The sequence below is a fragment of the Lampris incognitus genome, chromosome 20 (genome assembly GCF_029633865.1).
Source record: "Lampris incognitus isolate fLamInc1 chromosome 20, fLamInc1.hap2, whole genome shotgun sequence".
In the NCBI taxonomy this organism is placed as follows: Eukaryota; Metazoa; Chordata; class Actinopteri; order Lampriformes; family Lampridae; genus Lampris; species Lampris incognitus.
In genome coordinates, this window is record NC_079230.1 from 31,854,285 (window position 1) to 31,875,294 (window position 21,010).

At 45.4% G+C, this 21,010-nt stretch overlaps 1 protein-coding gene across 1 annotated transcript in view; it reads right to left on the bottom strand.

Annotated features, from left to right (window-relative positions):
- Positions 1–21,010, bottom strand: part of focad (focadhesin) — a 148,486-nt gene that overhangs the window by 90,979 nt on the left and 36,497 nt on the right. Inside the window, exons 6-7 of the mRNA XM_056300322.1 lie at positions 5,767–5,868; positions 1,402–1,624 (exon numbers count right to left, since the gene is read on the bottom strand). Of these exons, the coding sequence (XP_056156297.1) occupies positions 1,402–1,624; positions 5,767–5,868 (325 nt within the window). The remainder of the gene's footprint in view (positions 1–1,401; positions 1,625–5,766; positions 5,869–21,010) is intronic.

Genomic DNA, 21,010 nt, shown 5'->3' on the forward strand with positions numbered 1-21,010 from the left:
GAGTCTCTCTTGTGTGCATGTGTTGTCTGTCCTCTTGTCAGGTCTACATGGTGATAGTGGTCGCGTGGCTCAGGTCCTGGCCTGTTCCAGTGGCATCTGGACACTGCTCGGCATCCTCCTCATCATATTCTTCATATATTTTATAATTCCATTATAATTGTGTTATCCTCTTTCAATGTTGTATTGCGTAAATTGTGTTAACACAACATCATTGCATGTTGTCTATTTTTGGAGAGAGATCCTCCTCTGTTGCTCTCCCTGAGGTTTCTTCCTATTTTCTCTCCCTGTTAAAGCGTTTTTGGGGAGCTGTTCATTATCTGATGAGAGGGTCTAAGGACAGGATGTTGTGTTGCTGTAAAGCCCACTGGGGCAAATTTGTAATTTGCGATATTGGGCTGTACAAATAAAACTGACTTAATTTAATTCAGCTCAATTGAATTAATTGCTTGATCTCGTCCCCCTGAAACCAATTATCTAAAACTGCATGCGTGCCCGGGCGCACACACACACACACGCACACACACACACACACATAGTTACAAGTGATGAAGTAAGAAGGAAAATTGTGCTTGTTTGAGTGGTGTAAAGTATTTTACTGCACTACTGCATTCATATATTTAAGCCTCCAATTACAGAGGTTTAACACTGCATTCAAGACAACTCGGAACTCATTCAAGTTGAAAAGTTCCATCTTTGATGTGCATTCCCAGTGTTTACTAGGGGAGAACAGTAAAAAAAAAAAAAAAAAAAAAAAAAAAAAAAACCACAAGTGATACTCATAGAAAAACTTTAATATTGAAATATATATAGAACTATATTTTTTCTTGTAATTTTCTGGAAGTGGAATATATATCCAGTTATTTATTTAGCAAACATGTTTAGCTTTTTGTTCCACTGTTTCTTGCTGTGACATCATCAGTGTTCAGGTCGCATAAAATGGTGCTCTGATACCACAGTTTTCCCACACGTAATTCCAAGTTCGACAAATACTCATTAAAAAAAATTTCACAAGTCGGATGTCATTTTTTGTGTTGTTGTTTTTACTAGTTTTGAGTTGTCGAACACAGCATTACACCTGACACAACAGGTGAATGCCATTAACTACCTGATAGAATAGAAAATCAGCAGTGCTGGTGGTACCTGAGGACCTGGTTGAGAGCCACTTATGTAGCTTATGGGACACTTCTCAAGGAACTCAGACAGGTGAAAATCTATTGCCGTCTTTGAAAACCCCCCTTCAAATTGGACTTTTTTTTTTAGAATTAACTTTTTATATGGCTTTTATTGTTTTGTTGCTTATAGTTTTATCGTTTTGTTTTCTTACTGAATGAGGCTGTGGTGAAATTTGAACAAACTTGGGAACACCAGGTGCTCCAGCTGGAAGAAAACCAGTGGCCTCACCTGCATGTGTGGAACCAGTTGGCAGAGGCAGCCGAGCAGACTGTCGTACACCTTCGAGGTCTGTATTTCTTTGCTCCGGCCTTCTGTTCCATCTGGGGTGCTATGGGGCAGTAGAACACTAAGGATGCTGTGTCTGAGGACGGCATACCCCGTCTGCCTCTGCGGCTCACAGAAGATGTAGCGCAGGAACGGGATCAGCATTTCCACATACGCCAGATTATCCCTGCGTCGCATACAAACACAAGCCATTTTTACACCCACGTGTTAAGTGCCCCTTGAATGAACTGAAAAATCCCCCAAAATTTAAGTACAAGACAAGTTCTGATTCCATTAGCTTGGTTTTAAATGGGTCCAACAAACCCCCTGTTGGCAGGGTGTGAGAAGAAGTTTTCATCGAATAAGTTCATGAGAGGGACAAAAAATAAATAGGGTGTTTAAGAACTGAGGCCTCTGCACATCAAAGTCTGATTTTTTTTTTTGTGTATTCTTTCTTTTTTTTTTAACCCATCATTGTGCTCATAAAATGTGCTCATAAAATCAACTGTTATCAAGACATCCACCTTTTTTAGAGTTGGTGTGTAATCTTAATGGACAAAACGTAAGGTTGCATGCGCAACATTTTTGGACCCAGAATTCGGACTTGGTGTGTAAAAGGAGTTTGCGTCCCATTGAAGAATTCAAAATAGTAACAAAAAATAGTAAATTGAGTTTGTATAGCGCTTCATATCTGTGGAGACAGATCTCGACGTGCTTCACAGATAAAAGACTATAGTAAAAGAAAAAAGTACACAGTAAAATAAAAAGTAAAAAGATAAACAGAATAAAAAAAGAGGTGGACCACTATAAAAGGCCTAAAAGAAGGCCTTCCAATAAAGAAGAGTTCTAAAGGTGTGGGGAAAAAGGGAAGAAGGTTCGGTCTCCCATCATCTGGGGATGTGTAGGGGGGATGTGGAGCAGTGGGGGAATGGCTAGAGTGGAGGGCGTGTGAGGGTTTGTAGGAGGTGATGAGGACACTGAGGTAAATGGGGCTTTGGCCATTTAAGGCTTTGTAGGTCAGGAGGACTTTTAAATGGATCCTGTAGTGGACTGGCAGTCAGTGGAGTTGGGTGAATATGGGGGTTATATTGGCTGACTTTTTTGAGCCGGAGAGGACTCTGGCAGGTGGCACTGTTGTGAACAAGTTGTAGACAGTTGATAGATTTGACTGGAAGATCGGAGCGACAGGCATTGTCATAATCAGTTCAGGGGAAGAGTGGTGCATGGACCAGTTTTTTGGTGTCATCTTTTGAAAGTGATGGCATTGGTCCAGCTATATTTTTAAGATGAAAAATGGAAATCTTGCAGATGTCTTTGGTATGAGCTTGGAATGAGATTGTTAAGTCAAATTTAACAAGATCAGTGACAACAGAGGAGAAGGGAATGAGTCGGCCATCGAGGGAGGGACCAATCCTGGCGGCGTTGGCAAGTTGTCTGGTGGTCCCTATCAGGATTGCCTCCATCTTCTTGCTGTTCAGCTGGAGGAAGTTGTTATTCATCCTGGAGTGAATGTCCTCCAGGCAGGTGCTGAGGGTGGTTATTGTGCTGGTGGGATTGGGTTGCATTTTAATGTACACCTGGGTGTCGTCAGCATAGTAGTGGAAGTTGATGTTGTTTTGTCTGATGATACATCCAAGTGGGAGTAAAGAGATTAAAAAGATGATGGGCCCAAGCACTGACTCCTGTGGGACACCGGATGTCACTGCAGTGTTATCGGACCTAGAACCCTCCCAGTGATATATGATATCTCCGGTTGCTGAGGTAGGAGGTGAACCACTTCAAGGCTGTGTCATTGACCATGGTGTAGGTCTTGAAGCTGTGGAGGATGATGTTGTGGTCCATGGTGTCGAATGCCGCATTCAGATCTAGTAGGACCAGGATGCAGTGACCCAGAGTATGCTGCCATCACAAGGTCGTTGGCAACCTTTATCAGGGCTGTTTCTAAGCTGTGTGCAGGTCAGAAACCAGATTGGAGGGCTTCATAAAGTTGATACCCGTTTCCATTTCTCATTTATGCAAAATCTCTTAATATTTCAATCTTTCCACCTTCAGAAAATGTTCAACATTCTTTGCGATGCTTTCCATTTTTTCATTCTCCAATTTGGAATTTTCCTTTTGCTTTCTCATTTTAAACCTTACATTTAGTTCAGTAATTACCCATGGATGTACTGTTAGCCGATCACATTGATCCAAGCCATCTTTGGATTTTATAGCAATATGTTTGTAAAACATATTTAAAAATAACCATCTCAACTTCATCTCAGTTTTTAACAACAGCAACAATATCTATGGTTAATAGCTATTTAAAATGGGTAGTTTGACCTGAACAGAACAAGGGGGGGGGGGCACGGTAGCGCAGTGGTTAGCACAGTCGCCTCACATCAGGAACATCCTGGGTTGGAGTCCTGGGGTAGTCCAACCTTGGGGGTCATCTTGGGTCGTCCTCTGTGCGGAGTTTGCATCTTTTCCCTGTGTCTGTGTGGGTTTTCTCCGGGTGCTCCGGTTTCCTCCCACAGTCCAAAGACATGTATGTCAGGTGAGTTGGCCATACTAAATTGTCCCTAGGTATGAATGTGTGTGTGTGTGTGTGTGTGTGTGTGTGTGTGTGTGTGTGTGTGTGTGTCAGCCCTGTGATGGCCTGGCGGCCTGTCCAGGGTGTCTCCTCGCCTGCTACCCAATGACTGCTGGGAAAGGCTCCAGCATCCCCGCGTCCCTGAGAGGATGGGCGGTTTACATAATGGATGGCTGGATGGAGAACAAGGGGTAACAAAGTCCCACACAAACTGCCTGATGGAAGTATCATATATGTATGTATTTCTGTGTCTGTCTATCTATATGCATAGCATACACGTTAAAAAAAGAACAGTTTTTTGAAAAAGTTATGACTCTTGGAAAAGACACTTCATCATGTGTTATTCCCTTAACATGAAGATGAGCCTAAACCAACATTAACATTAACCATGTTTTGTGCAGTCATCATATGTGGCATGTACCGCGCTACGTGTATTCACCGCTACAGTAACGGCTGCAGCAGTAGCCTGATAAGCTGCTTGGGCAGAAGAGAAGGGGAAGGATGTGCTCTTCATTTCAATTCAATTCAGTTCAGTTCAGTGATGCTTTATTGGCATGACTGCATTAATTACAATATTGCCAATGCAAAACAGGTCAACGGAGAACAAAACAAAACAAAACCAAACCAAGCCAAAAAAGGAAAAAGGAATAGATAGATCTGGCAGAAACATAGAACAGCACTTGAACAGCAACTGACAGTAATTGACAGTGGTTTGGTCACTCACTGACCCTTAGGCTATGGCATTCTGACACATATTGTGCCGCAAGGTGTGACCTTTGACCCTCTCCTAAAACAAGTGGCCATTGTTCTTTCTCACCCAGCAGGAGAACATTTGGAATCTGGTTTTCAAATGTCTCCTTGTGTTTTTCTCTTATGTTCCGGAATTTCTCACAATTTAGCAGGAAGTGCATCTCTGTCTCCACCTCACCTGCTGTACAGTGACCACGTAGTCTTTGCTCTTTTGGTAGCCAAGATGTGTTGTGTGTCTGCCCTTTTCAGTGGCTATACCGTGGTCAGTGAGCCTGTACTTGGTAAGGATGTGTCTCTGCTGACTGTCTCTGACAGTGGACAGACAGTCAGCCAGTTTGTATTCTGTTTTTAGGGCTCCATAACATCCTCACTTGTGTTGTCATTTGGTTTCTATGTCCCGGTGTTCCACATGTGAGTTGTTGCATGGTGTGATGGTGTGGTTTACTCTAGTCTGTGGTTGGTTAGCGGTGCTAGTCTGAAACTCATCTGTGTCAGTGGTTACGGGGTCAGTTAGTTTCACAACCAGCTGACTGAGGGGACTCTTTCTTACCTCTTGGATTTGGATGCTTTAAACTGCAGTGTGTGGTGGGGACTTGATTTAATGTGCATCCAGAATTTAAGTGATCTGTTTTGATGTTTATTATCACTGGGATTTTGGACCAGATTTTAATTGGGACGTCTGTTTTATAGAATGTTCTTTTTATTGCACAGAAAGCTCTTTGGGCTTTCTCTTTCAGTGCACTCACTGCCAGACCAAAGCTTCCCGAGGCACTGACCCTCAGTCCTGGGTCATCATAGTTTAACGTGTGCTCTAGGGTGGTGTTACCTAGAGTAAATATGTGTCTACTTTCCTGACACCTCTTGCCAGATGGCTTTGAAGCGAGTGTACCGAGTGAGAAGAGCTACTTATGGCAAACTGGAGGTCTGTGGTGTGGGCAAAGCTGTGAGGGGCAAAGCTGTGAGGGGCAAAGCTGTGAGGGGGAAAGCTGTGAGGGGGAAAGCCTTGCCTGTCAGCAGCCTGCTGGACGAACTCATCAATCTCCAGGAGCAGGACAGGCCAGCAGTCCACACGGTTTTCCAAAGCTGTGATGTACGGATGGGGGCTGCCTCTGTGACAGAATGGGACACGAGAGAGTAGGACAAAACATCAAACTTCTAGATCAGGTCCGAATTAGGGTGATTATCATAATAATCATTAGGCTTACATGGAAAAGCAAGCCTTCAGTTTTGATTTAACTTCTGATCATTAATTACAGGGCCTTACTCATATAATCATACATAATCTAAATATACAGACATTTTCTACATTCTCAACACATGTAATAAAGATTTCATTAGATAAGGTCTAGCACAGACTTAACTTTTTGATCCAAAATAAAAAAAGAGGGCTACTTTTGCAGAAATTCTTTTGATTTGAATAAAATCAAATCAATGCTAATTGTAGAAGCTGCCTCCCAAAGGCAATCCCAGACATTTGGGCTGGAGGAGGGAAGGTTGACATCTTGCCATTTGTGTGTTCTTGGACGGAGGGACCACGGTGCTGAGAATCCACAATAATCCTCCATTTGCCAACTTCCCAAAAAACAAAAACAGTCATTCACTCATTCATTCATCTTCAGCCGCTTCTCCGGGGTCGGGTCGCGGTGGCAGCAAGCTAAGTAGGGCACTCCAGACGTCCCTCTCCCCAGCAACGCCCTCCAGCTCCTACTGGGGGATCCCAAGGCGTTCCCAGGCCAGATTGGACATGTAGTCCCTCCAGCGAGTTCTGGGTCTACCCCGGAGTTTCCTCCCAGTTGGCTGTGCCCGGAAAACCTCCAAAGGAAGGCGCCCAGGAGGCATCCTGATCAGATGCCCGAACCATCTCAATTGGCTCCTTTCGATATGAAGGAGCAGCGGCTCTACTCCTGCATGCCCTGAGTGCATTAGCTTGAATTGATTTGGTTCACTTTCAGGGGCGACAGTAACTGTGACCGTTGTATCTCTACTGCTCTTACAATGTAATTGAAACAATAACTGAGCCATTAAAAGTTCAGTCTAATAAGACCACAGCAAAGATGTCACCATCAATGAATGATATGGGGTTCACACCCTTTTTGGTAAACCATTTTCCAGGACACTTCAAGGGCATTTTCCATGACTTTTACTTGGATGTACATGATAGCCGTTGCTCACAAAAGGTGATATATATTTCAGTCCTAACTACCAGTGGAAACCTCAGCAGTCTCTACATGGAAAGTATCATTTTAGGCTGGCCACAGAACATACTCCCTAAAGTTTGCTTTCAGTCAGCAGCTAGAAACATTGCTAAAATTATGCCATCTCAGCTAAAAAGTACACTGAAAATATGCCATCTCAAGAAGCGAAAATGTGATTTTTTTCCGATAACTACAATTTTTAATGACTTCAACAACATTTCCAGGACATCTGATCAACTTTGCCCTTTTCCAGGTGTTATCCTTGACTGGAAAACTAGTCTAAGTTTTCAGGTTTTCCGTGACACATGGGAGTCATGATGACAGCAGTCACCCCTGGAGCCCGTCATTAACACTTACACCACTTACATACACTGCAACCAAAGGCGTAGGACACCTTCGCCCCTATTACAGCCTGACCGACTGAAACCTGACAATTTGTTACTTGATCCTTATAAGACACTCTTATTTGCAAGAGATGGTGCGATGGCGGTGTGCAGCTCTCATCCCCATCAGCCAGTGGAAAGGGTCAGCAGCTGCAAGTTCCTCAGTGTCCACATCAAAGAGGACTTGTCTTGGTCCCTTCATACGGACACTGTGATCCCGACAACATGCCATGGGCTACTTTTCCAATGGAGGCTGAGTCAATTTGGCATGACCCCTCTGACCTTTACCAACTTTTACAGCCCCGACACACCAGGCCCACAGTCGGCTGTCGGCCAACGTCGGGCCGTCAGTGAGCGTCTGTGACCCTAGTTTTTGCGGTGTGTCCCGCACCGTCGGCACTAGTCGGACCCCTGTTGGCAGCTTTCGGCCAATACAGCATGTTGAATTGGCAGAGCCCGTCAGTGAGAGAGATCACTATGATTGGCTGTTCGGCTTAGTGAATCAGTGCAGAATGTACATGCTAGTTGGCTGTCGGCTGTAGTGCTACTTTTTGGCCCAGACGACAGGCGACGTGAGGCGATGCAACAGTCAGCCTTCGTTGCTACTAGTCAGTTTGGTGTGTCTGGGCCCTTAGAGGGACAGCTCAGGTTGGACGGTTTGGAGACAAAGCAAGAGAGGCAAGATTGAGATGGTCTGGACATGTGTGGAGGAGAGATGCTGGGTATGTTGGGAGAAGGATGCTGAATATGGAGCTGCCAGGGAAGAGGAGAAGAGGAAGGCCAAAGAGGAGGTTTACAGATGTGGTGAGGGAGGACATGCAGGTGGCTGGTGTGACAGAGGAAGATGCAGAGGACAGGAAGAGATGGAAACGGATGATCCGCTGTGGCGCCCCCTAACGGGAGCAGCCAAGAAGTCAAGTCAAGTCAGTTTTATTTGTATGGCCCAATATGACAAATTACAAATTTTCCTCAAGGGGCTTTACAGCAACACAACATCCTGTCCTTAGACCCTCACATTGGATAAGGATAAGGATCGGATAAGAAGAATAAGAAGTAGTGTGACTTATATAACATTACTGCCACATACTGCTATTAGGAATGCACCTGTACTACTGGTTTCCTCTCCACTGTGTCATAAGGACCTTTGACAGATCAGTACTGTCCCAACTGCTGGGCCTCCTGTGGTTTATCTATAGAGCCAACAATCCTGGATGAAGGAAGATGAAGTCACATGGGTTGAACTCAAATGTATCGTTCACATTTTTTGAAGTCTATCCCCATGTCATCCTCACCTCTCACGTAGAACACAGGTAGGTTTAATTTCCACAGTCATTCATCCGTTTCTTCACACTGGACATGCAGCCCCATCTTACCATCTCGAGTTCAACGCAGCTAATGGAGGACACATGAACAGCCCTCATCCAGCACAAAAACAACACTCCACAGTTCAGTCGAAGCTCACATGATGCTATAGCAGTCTGTCATGTCGAATTCAAACGGTCATTTTAAATAATTCCATTTGTTCTTATTGCTAGATTCCCTCAGTGTTTGCTGTGCCATGTTGGAGTGACTTCTGCTGGTAACTGATAGTAGGCCGTGTTGCAGGAAGTAGCACGGTAGGAAACCACCATAACCAGCCCTAAAGGAAACGTATATACATGTTTAAATAACCCTTCAATTCACTATCATAAACCACTGCAACATCCTGCTAGCTGTGCTTTAACTCGAGGGTTTCCTGGCTTAACGAGGATTGTGGATTTGTCCTCCACTGATTGCAGTGAACTACAGATGGCAAGCTGGAGTTGTGTGTCCAGTGTGCAGACAGCATGACTGTGAAAATGAAGCCTTTCTATTAATCCTGACTATTCCTTTAATCCAAATGCACTTTTTTCTCCCTTTTTCTCCCCAATTGTACCCGGCCAATTACCCGACTCTTCCAAGCCGTCCCGGTCTCTGCTCCACCCCCTCTGCTGATCCGGGGAGGGCTGCAGACTACCACATGCCTCCTCCAATACATGTAGATCACCAGCCACTTCTTTTCACCTGACAGTGAGGAGTTTCACCAGGGGGACGTAGCACGTGGGAGGATCACGCTATTCCCCCAGTTCCCCTTCCCCCCCGAACAGGTGCCCTGACCAACCAGAGGAGGTGCTAGTGCAGTGACCAGGACACATACTCACATCCGCCTTCCCACCCGCAGACACGGCCAATTGTGTCTTTAGGGACACCCGACCAAGCCAGAGGTAACGCAGGGATTCGAACCAGCGAGCCCCGTGTTGGTAGGCAACGGAATAGACCGCTACGCTACCCGGACGCCTAATCCAAATGCACTTTGATTGCGTGGGAACATATGCCCAGGTTCTTCTAGTGGACTTCAGCTTTGTATCCATTGCCATCATGCCGAACATGATGTCCACCAGACAATGATGCCCAATTACACACAATTTCACAGTCGACCCACAACTCCTCCAAATGTCTGCTCTGGTAAGTCAGCTCCCAAAGAAAAGAGCCACCCTGCCGTGAATCATATCAGTGGAGAAGATCCGCTGCATCTGCCATCACTAAAAACCATCACCAATCCCTCCCTCGCTGGCCACAACATACTCCTGACATCTGGAAAGCATTTCCAGACAATTACGAGTTAAACAACACAAGAGTGGCTTCTTCCCGCCTGAGCCTCACCAGAACTGAACTGAACCTACCCCCCTGTCTTTTGAAGCTTACTCTACAAGAACATCTCACACAGGCAATTCCCATACTTAGAGCTGCGTAAGGGAAATTCCACCAAATGGCAGCGGACGAAGTGAAATGCTGTTTGACTGCCAGTCCGCAAAATTCTGCTTTATGTCGCTTGAATAACGCAACAAAACAAGTGTGGATCGTGCCTTCTAACACTGACTTCTTATATTTGTCATTTGTGTATGACCACCAAAGTGGAAAACAAGACTTCAGTTTAAACTAAACGTACACACTGGATAAATGCTAGTCTATGAAAACAGAAAATAAGTCACTTCCTGGGTGTCAGTCAAGATTTTGTGAAAAAGCACGGGACGTGCTCAGAAATAGACAAATAGGCAAATCCATGTAAAGTTTTGTTGGTTTTTTCCATTTTCATTGGCGCTTGAGGATATTTTCAACACTAACAGCACGGTGGCCCAGTGGTTAGCACTGTTGCCTAATAGCAAGAATGTCCTGGGTTCGAACCCCAGGCCGTCACAGGTCCTATATGTGGGGAGTTTGCATGTACTCCCCGTGTCTGTGTGGGTTTCCTCCCACCATCAAAAAGACATGCACATTAGGGTTAATACTCCTGCATGTGACCCTGAGCAAGGCAACGGAAAGAAGAACTGGAGCTGGTCCCCGGAGCTGCCCACTGCTCCTGTACAACAGGATGGGTTACATGCAGAAGACAAATTCATTGTAAGAATACAATTATTAGTAACAATACTATGACAAAATGAAGTGGCTTTCTCTTCTTCTTAAAAGGTAATATTTTACCATGAAGAACATACCCTCAAGCAGCTTTAAAGGTCAGTTTCTGATCGTTATTGATCCCTGAAAGGAAATTAAGTTCTGCATTTAAACCATCCGAGCTGTGATCTGTGTAGCTAGGAGCAGTGGGTTGCCGCCTTCATGCTGCACCTGGGGACCAACTCCAGTTCTTCTTTCAGAGGCACAGACAGGAGTATAAACCCTAACAAGCATGTTTCTTTTTGATTGTGGCGGAAACCGGAGCACCCGGAGAAAGCCCACTGCAGACACGGGGAGAACATGCAAACTCCACACAGAGGATGACCTGGGATGACCCCCAAGGTTGGACAACCCCGGGGTTCGAACCCAGGACCTTCTTGCTGTGAGGCGACAGCGCTAACCACTGGACCAACACGCCGCCATAAAGGCAGGTATCATCCATAATGGCGTGCACTGCCATGGCTCTGTGGAGTTCTTCATGTGTACACCTCATATCAGATCTAAAGGGGCAGGACAAAATAATCGCATCTTATTATCAACCGCTTCTCCGGGGTCGGGTCGTGGTGGCAGCAAGCTAAGTCGGGCACTCTGCCTCGTTGTCCGTATGTGGCGTCTCCACCCATCCATTTCTCCTGTAGGCTGCAAGGCAATTTTTGTACGATGGGGTTGACACCACATGATGTATCCAGAAAGGCGAGGCCTGGTAGATCTCCCTCAGCTTTAGCAGAAAGAAACTCCATCAACAGATCACCCAGCTCTACCAGCCTCCAAAAATCTCCACCAGATATCCTGGGAAAACGCCAAGTCTCCCATTGAGTGTGCTCTGCATGGCCTCTGGTAATCCATAGCAGTGCTCCAGACCCTCTCACACCATTATTGGCCTTCTTTCGGGTTGGTTTACATTAACTGCCCTGATCCAACCATCATCCTGTCTCTCTTCAGCAGGATTGGTCCGATCTGTTCTAAGTTCCCCTTTTACTGGCTGGTGTGTAGGGATGTTACTCTGGAGGAGGGTGTTGTCATCAGTCTCTTGGTTGTGGTGGAGCTGGAACAGTGCTATCTTGGTGAGGCATTGAGGTTCCATATCCTAACTCAGAACCACGGATGGGTTCCATTTCCGGCAGTGACTGAAGGCTATTGTGAGATTTGGGATGCTGAAGTACATATTCAGAAGTAGGTTCATTGGGGTCTTTGGGCTTGAATGGGAGATCGACTTTGCAGCTATGTTTTTCCTCATTGGTGTCTGCGGCTGCCTCAAGGACCTCTGCCACAGCAATGGCAGCTGCTGCTTGTTTCTCCATGATCAATACATCTAGTGATGCATCTATATGTGCCCTTTCTACTTTCATTTGTATTTCTTTTTTCGCAAAGGAAACTTGTGCTCTTGCTGCTTCTGCTTTGGCACACGCAATGGCTGCTGCTTCACTTATAGATGAACTGCTTGAACTTTTCCAAGAGCATGAGGCAACAGACCTGGTTTCCACAATCTCATCCTTTGCCATTTTATGGCGAAGGATCCTTTTTTCTCAAAGGATTACATGCATTAGCGCTGCCTCTGTTGTAGCCTTCTCTCTTAGCTGTAACGTAGCAGCAGTAACTCAAACCAGCTCAAACTTGTTGTCCAGCCCGCTAAACACCTTCTCCCATCAATCACTGGAGACTTGGATCGTCTTGCGTCAGTTGATTGACAGAAAAAGGGCGAAATGATAATGCTACCAAAGGCATGGAATGTAGAAGAAAACCATGAGGCTGTTCTGCTCACCCTTGGTTGGCAGCCAATCTAGGAGAAGGACTCTAATTCTAATTTCAAACCCGGGTCGATAAAGCTCGTTAGCCTTGTCTGGCAGTTCATGTGGGAGAAGGAAAACTCTGATTTAAAACCTCCGCTGCCTTGTGGGTATACTTGTCTACGGGAAAGGCTTTGGGAAGAAACCCTGAGGAAAAATCTGCAGCCGTCTCCACTGCCACTCGTCTCGCTTAGTCTTGCCACTGGTAGTAGAGAGAGAGTGGGGTTGATGATGCACAACTCTTCCTCACTTTAATCATCATGCAAGTCATCATTCATCCATCACTTGATGACTAGATGGTCCTCGTCGCTGTGACGGACGAATAACAACAAGTGTGTAACCTCTTAATACAACTCACCATACGCCTTTTCCTTTGCCTTCGCCACCTCTTGCTTCACTTTACGCTGCATCTCCTTGTACTCGTCTAGTTTCTTCATCTCTCCGACTATCCCACTTCGTTGCCAGCCCCTTCCTCTGTATACTTTGCTGTAGTTCCTCATTCCATCACCAAGTCTCCTTGTCTTCCTTCCTCTGTCCTGATGACACACCAAGTACCTTCCTAGCTGTCTCCCTCACTATTTCTGCAGTAGTTGCCCAGCCACTTGGCAACTCTTCACTACCACCCAGTGCCTGTCTTAACTCCTCCCTAGACTCTACACAACAATCTTCCTTCTTCAACTTCCACCATTTGATCTTTGGCTCTGCCTTCACTCTCTTCCTCTTCTTGGTCTCCAAAGTCCAGTTTGGATTTTGGAGTCCAAACTGTTATGGCCTATGACAGATATGCCAGTTAGCATATCTGTCAGCTTTAAAAGAAGTCTGACAATCCGCATTTGTATATCTGAGCTTTCAAAGCAACATGAGGCCACAAACAGATTTCTGAAGAGGCTAAACAGTTGGTATCCAAATTAAAGGTGCACCGATCACAAAAAATGCAAATTATTCAATGTGTCAAACGGAATAGTCTCAAAAACAATGACAATATATGCCAAACACAGACAAACTGCATCAGCAAAGAGGAACGGTGGTCGCAAGTTGAAACTCACTGACAGGGATAATTGGACACTTCACGGGATGGTTGCTGAACACCAAAACACCAATAAATGTATATTGTGAGCTTCAAACAAACTGCAATTTTATGGCAGTGTGCCATTCTGACACTGTTTATATCCAAAGGCAATGCACAAAGATGCTTAACCCGGTGTAAGAACCATAAAACCTGTAGCCCTGAGCAATGGAAAGACCTGTCTCACACTCTTTCTGCTACATGGGGGACAGATTTATATTTGGAGAAATATGAAGGGAGTCTTTAACCCACAGGGTTTGTTGCCAGCAGATGAACATGGTGGTAGATCTGTAAGGACATGGACAGCCATCTTATGGGAGACATTGGGTCTCTGCAGGGTCATACACTGGCCAAGAAATATGAGGCCATTTACAGAACCAGATGCATCCTGTGATGCTAACATGGTCTCCTCATTATATTACCGTATTACAAGATGGTAATATCCATACACAAAATGCCAAAAGAATTCTGGAGTGGTTTAATGAACACCAGGATGAAGTCAAATGACTTGGTGAAATCAAATGACTTTGTTGATTGGCCTCACCAATCACCAAATTTTAAACATCATTGAACTTCTATGAGAAGTTCTGGGGCACAGAGTGCCATGTAGCCCTCCACTTCCATAGTTAAAACAACTGGAGGAATCACATGATCAGGTCACATGATTCTGTAGGGTGAACGCCGGCCAATTTTCTCTATTGTTCCTTTATCCAAATGAAGAGTAGCTCATTCTGCTGACAATTTCAGAAACGTTTTCTTGTTTTTATCTGCTCATCCTGTGTGTTTTGGCCAACCATTGCTTCATGTTTTGTAAGGTGTCCTTGAGTGCTCTGAAAGGCACCCATAAATAACATGCATTATGATGATAATTATTTTTTAAAGAATGGTCCAATGTCCCAAAATACACAGGACTTGAATGACAGCATTCACAGAAGCACTGAAGCTGTTCTGAAGGCCAAGGGTGTATTATAAAGGTTGCTACACACACAAAAAGTTGTGTAAACGGGGGTGAAATATGTTCACCCATCTTTCAACCAAATCATTGGGATTTATCAAAAGATTCTACGTGGACAACGGTGTGCATTTCTACAGATCCTTTCCCCCATGCTTACGCAAAGTCAAAGAACGTTTAATCCGTTCATCTGGATACAACATTTATTGACAGAAACCAAGTTTCAATTGAAACTGAAATCAGTTCAATTCAAATTCAAGCATTAAATTCAATACATGTTCAAGTAATTTGCATTGCTGACATTGTGCCAGATGATGTGGACCAGATGATGTGGTCCAGGATCACCCTATAAATGAAGAAGAAGCTCCTCCACTAGTTGCACTACGTGAACAAGTGATGCACAGTCTATGAACAGACCAGACAAATGGTATAGTTTTTTACGAGTTCTTCTTTTAATGCAGTGTTTCCTTTTGTTTGAGATGCCTCTGAGCCCACCAATAGTACACCTACTACTACTACTACTACAGTACTACCTGGTTTTGATTCTCGGCTGCAGTGGTTCCCGGCTGCCCCTGAATTTGCTACATCGGTGTCAGAAGTGGGATGGTGAGACTGTGAGGCCATCGGAAGCGCGTGTGCCCAGAAGCGTGAGGGGGCTGGTATGCTGAAGCACGGGGACGTGCTTCCCGAAGGAGGGGGGTACTGTAATGACCACGGATGACGAGACTCGCTAGCCCTTGGCTAACAGGTCGGACCCTTAAGTTGACCGGGTTCAACTCTTGGCTAGCCCTGAATTCGCCCTACTCCCTGTGCTTGATAGTAATGTGTGAGATGTTTTTGTTATTTTATCCAGTGCCTTTACATGTAATGTTCTTCAGAACCACATGCATTTTCCAGAGCTGTACTTATTTCTGTTGAAATGCAAACAGCAGATATACGGTACATCTGCATTCAACTACCAACATGCACCAGACTTGTATAATCATATATATATATATATATATATATATATATAGACAGACAGATTAGATAGATAGATAGATAGATAGATAGATAGATAGATAGATAGATAGATAGATAGATAGATAGATAGATAGATAGATAGATAGATAGATATACCAGCTTGTATGCATACAGTATAGCTGCGGTGCACTACTTCTCATAAACACAGCCTCCTGTAAGTATAACTAGCAGGCTCAAACATGATGTATAGAAGAAACACCGTTTCCTTTTTCTGTATTCTTTCCAATTATTTTTGTTGTCCATTGACACCTTGAGAGATCAAATTTATGTCAGCATGAGCTTATGTACACTGCTCAAAAAAATAAAGGGAACACATAAGCAATGCAATGTAGCTCCAAGTCAATCACACGTTTGAGATATCAACCTGTCCAGTTAGGAAGCAACACTGATTTGTGAATCAATTTCACCTGTTGGTAAATTGTCTAATTTCCACGGAAATTAGACAATTTGCAAGACAACCCCTATAAAAGGAATGGATTTGCAGGTGGTGGCCACAGAACATTTGCCTGTCCTCATCTTTTCTGGCTGATCTTTGGTTAGTTTTTAATTTTGCTAGTGCCCTCACCACTAGAGGTGGCATGAGGCGGTATCTGCAACCTACAGAAGTTGCTCAGGTAGTGCAGCTCATCCAGGATGGCACATCAATGCGTGCTGTGGCAAGAAGATTTGATGTGTCTCCCAGCACAGTGTCCAGAGCATGGAGGAGGTACCAGGAGACAGGCCAGTACACCAGGAGACGTGGAGGGGGCCGCAGGAGGACAACAACCCCGCAGCAGGACCGCTATCTGGTCCTTTGTGCAAGGAGGAACACGAGGAGCACTGCCGGAGCCCTACAAAACGACCTTCAACAGGCCACTAATGTGCAGGTTTCTGCTCAAACAGTGAGAAACAGAATGCATGAGGATGGTATGAGGGCCCGACGTCCACAATTGGGGCCTGTGCTCACAGCCCAACACCGTGCAGCCCGATTGACCTTTGCCAGAGAACATCTTGGTTGGCAGATTCGCCATTGGCGCCCTGTGCTCTTCACAGATGAGAGCAGGTTCACACTGAACACATGTGACAGACGTGAGAGAGTCTGGAGACGCTGTGGAGAACGTTCTGCTGCCTGCAACATCCTCCAGCATGACCGGTTTGGCGGTGGGTCAGTGATGGTCTGGGGAGGCATATCCTTGGAGGGCCGCACAGACCTCTACGTGCTAGCCAGAGGTACTATGACTGCCATTAGGTACCGGGATGAGATCCTCAGACCCATTGTCAGACCATATGCTGGTGCAGTGGGCCCTGGGTTCCTGCTCATGCATGACAATGCTCGTCCTCATGTGGCCAGAGTGTGTCAGCAGTTCCTGTATGTCGAGGGCATTCATGCTATGGACTGAACTGCACGTTCCCCAGACCTGAATCCAATCGAGCACCTCTGGGACATCATGTCTCGTACCATCCGCCAACGCGATGTCGCACCACAGACTGTCCAGGAGTTGACCGATGCCCTGATCCAGGTCTGGGAGGAGATCCCTCAGGAGACCATCCGTCGTCTCATCAGGAGCATGCCCAGACGTTGTAGGGAGTGCATACAGGCACGTGGAGGCCACACACACTACTGAGCCTCATTTTGAATCGTCTTGAAGAATTTCCACAGAAGTTGGATCAGCCTATGTTCTCATTTTCCACTTTGATTTTGAGTATGATTCTGAATCCAGACCTTAATAGGCTAATGATTTTGATTTCCATTGATCATTCTTAGGTTATTTTGCTCTAAACACATTCCTCTGTCTAATAAATAAAGATTTTCAGCTGAAATATTTCATTCATCGAGGTCTATATTGTGTTTTTAGGTGTTCCCTTTATTTTTTTGAGCAGTGTACATTTGCATATAAACACAGTTTGACTCAGGTGGGATAACTGACTCAAACTATGTGCAAATTTCATAAAACTGGTAACACAACTGATTATTATTATTATTATTATTAATAATGGGCAAGATTGAGATGGTTTGGACATGTGTGGAGGAGTGATGCTGGGTATATTGGGAGAAGGATGCTGAATATGGAGCTGCCAGGGAAGAGGAGAAGAGGAAGGCCAAAGAGGAGGTTTATGGATGTGGTGAGGGAGGACATGCAGGTGGCTGGTGTGACAGAGGAAGATGCAGAGGACAGGAAGAGATGGAAACGGATGATCCGCTGTGGCGCCCCCTAACGGGAGCAGCCGAAAGTAGTAGCAGTAGTAGTAGATTATTATTATTATTATTTCTTTGTGTTTCCCATTTTACATCCTGTAGTGTCGGGTCCAAACTATGGACCTGAGGCACTATAGGGCAGATGTCACTTGATTGACAGTACTCGTCATAATATGTGGGCTGTTCCGGGTAGGGCGATCTTCTGGACTGCATGGATGTTGATGTTTCCTGGGATACGGTTGGTGAACTTTTCCATTCCCTTCTTCATGAGTCCTAAGGCTCCGATGACCAGTGGTGTTGTTTCGGTCTTCATACCCCACATCCTGTTGATTTCAATCTCCAGGTCTTTGTACTTGGTCTGCTTCTCTGTGTTATTATTATTATTATTATTATTATTATGATTCTAAAAACGTGACTACGTTACAATGTGGGCCTATTTGCTTTGTTAGCCTTGATTTTCAACAGGCTACAGCGTAGTTTTTTAATTAAGTCCCATTAGTCTTAGGTAACGTTAGAGGTATTCTGTCTAAATCCCTGTGCTGCCGTGTGATAAGTACAGTAATGTGATGAAGTACAGTCTTCATGTTGGAGGTCTCAGTGTACTGTCAGCATACCTGTAATCAGATTCAGTCAGAATTCTGCTCTTTTATAATCGGTAATATTTTCACCGACTAACTTCACAACGACACGGCACGGTGGCACAGTGGTTAGCGCTGCCGCCTCACAGCAAGACGGTCCTGGATTTGAACCCCGGGGTAGTCCAACCTTGGGGGTCATCTCAGGTCGTCCTCTGTGTTGAGTTTGCATGTTCTCCCCGTGTCTGCGGTGGGTTTTGTCCGGGTGCTCCGGTTTCCCCCACCGTCAAAAAGACATGCATGTTAGGGTTAATAGTCCTGTCTGTGCCCCTGAGCAAGGCAATGGGAAAAGAAACGGAGTTGGTCCCTGGGTGCTGCAGCTGCCCACTGCTCCTAGCTACACAACTAGGATGGGTTAAATGCAGAGAAAGAATTGCCTCATGGGGATTAATAAAATGAGTAAAAACAAAACAGACTAAAACATGTCTTATGCATGTGGATTGTTCCTCAAACAGGCAGGAAGTCCGCATGAGGCTGAGAAGCACTGATCAACAGTTTCCAAGTTAAAAACAGGGCAACATGACTTTTAAGCATTCCTGAATGCAGTAAGAATGTGTGGATGCCAGCAGACATTAAGGCTGCAGGACTCAGCGAGCACAATTGCACTGCAGGGTTTAGCCGTCCCTTTAAGACTGTTTTGATCAGGAACAATGGACGACATCCATTATCTGAGAACAACATTTGAATAGGCAGTCCGTCCGCTCCAGACAAAAAAACAGGGTCAAATCCAAGGTGAAGCCCACGTATTAAGATTGAAGCCTTCCGACCAGACAGGGCAGAGGTTAAAATAACAGGGCTGGGGGACGGGGCAGTAGACAATGCTGTCAGGTTCATTTAGCTGCTGTTGTGCATCACTCACCACACCACTAAGTGTAGGAGGAAGTCAAATGACCGAGCACAACGCTGCCCGTGACAGACTGCTGCAGGGACGGGACAATTGAGCTTGTCCTCGGGTGCCCCCCCTTTCCCACTCCTCCAGGGGCGTTATCTATCTGCCCATCTCCCCCCGACCGTCTCCCCTCCTCAGGTTGCTGTCCCTAAACCCTCGCCTCCACCGTAGCCCCATACATCAGGCTCCTACAACACTACCTGCTTTTCAGCAGCCAGACAATGGAAGAGAGGAAATGAATGCAGCGACCTTCCTAATGTGTCGTTCAACTACAAGTTCACTGCTGGATCATGCCACCGGCCCAGGGTCAAACACAGGGGTGTAACGCCGCTTTTGAGACGCCGTGCTTCTGCATTTCTGCAGGTTATGCAGGCTCTGAACGCAACCTGAGTGAAGAGACAAAGGGAGCCGGCCTTTACTGTGTGGACACGTCTTTGTGAAGTAAAAGAGTAAGAAATTGTTAAGAAAAAGTGCTGCCACAACAGCGTTTCGTGCCACAATGAAAAAGTGAGTCACATCACACTGTGTTCCCAAAAAAATGGCTGTAGTAGCTGCAACTATCAGTGCCAAATAACAAAAACAAATTTTAAAAGATTCCCAGAACAGCCAACGAGTTCCCAAACTGACTTTTTATGATCAGTTTCTGGGAAGTGGGTCCACAGTTAAGATAAAACCAAAGCAAATGAACTGCAGTGTTTGGTTTTGCAATATTAAGGAATATAAAGGACGTTTTTTTGGGGGTGTTTTTTTTAATTTTTTATTTTATTTTATTTTTTTTTGAATTTTTCCTCCTTTTTCTCCCCAATCGTATCCGGCCAATTACCCCACTCTTCCGAGCCGTCCCGGCCTCTGCTCCACCCCCTCTGCTGAGCCGGGGAGGGCTGCAGACTACCACATGCCTCCTCCGATACCTGACAGTGAGGAGTTTCACCCGGAGGACGTAGTGCGTGGGAGGATCACGCTATTCCCCCCAGTTGCCCCCCGAACAGGCACCCTGACCGACCAGAGGAGGCGCTAGTGCAGCGACCAGGACACATACTCACATCCGGCTTCCCACCCGCAGATACAGCCAACTGTGTCTGCAGGGATGTCCGAGCAAGCCGGAGGTAACACGGGGATTCGAACCGGCGATCCCCGTATTGGTAGGCAACGAAATAGACCGCTACACTACCCGGATGCCCCAGGAATATAAAGGAGGATATAAAGAGGACGTGAAGACAGACGAGATGAAATCATCTCACCCGTCAGATGCCCTGGAACGTTTTCCTTTGTGCGCAGAGGTAAAAAGCAGACCTCGCTGGATTTTGTCTATGATGTTGAAATAATATTTTGTCCGGCCCCACTTCCAATTATTGTCAGCTTATCTGTTGGTATCTTTTCTTTATCCATTCTGGCTGTTGTAAAATGTTCAGTTTACTGTTTTGTGATGGGTCAGTTCACATAAAAAAAAAAAAAAAAAAATCACAACTGAACACCTCTAAAGTTTCAATTTAGAAAGACCTCTTTTGTACAAACCAAGAAATAAGCCACCGCCCTGCACTAAACCCACAGCATTCTGTCTGTTTGCTGCCATAGCCCACTGGCTTGATTTAAGAAGAGTGCTGGCAGTTGATTCTGACAGGAGCTGGGCAGCAGGAGGACCTGATACCAACTACGTCTGTTCTGAGAGCACGA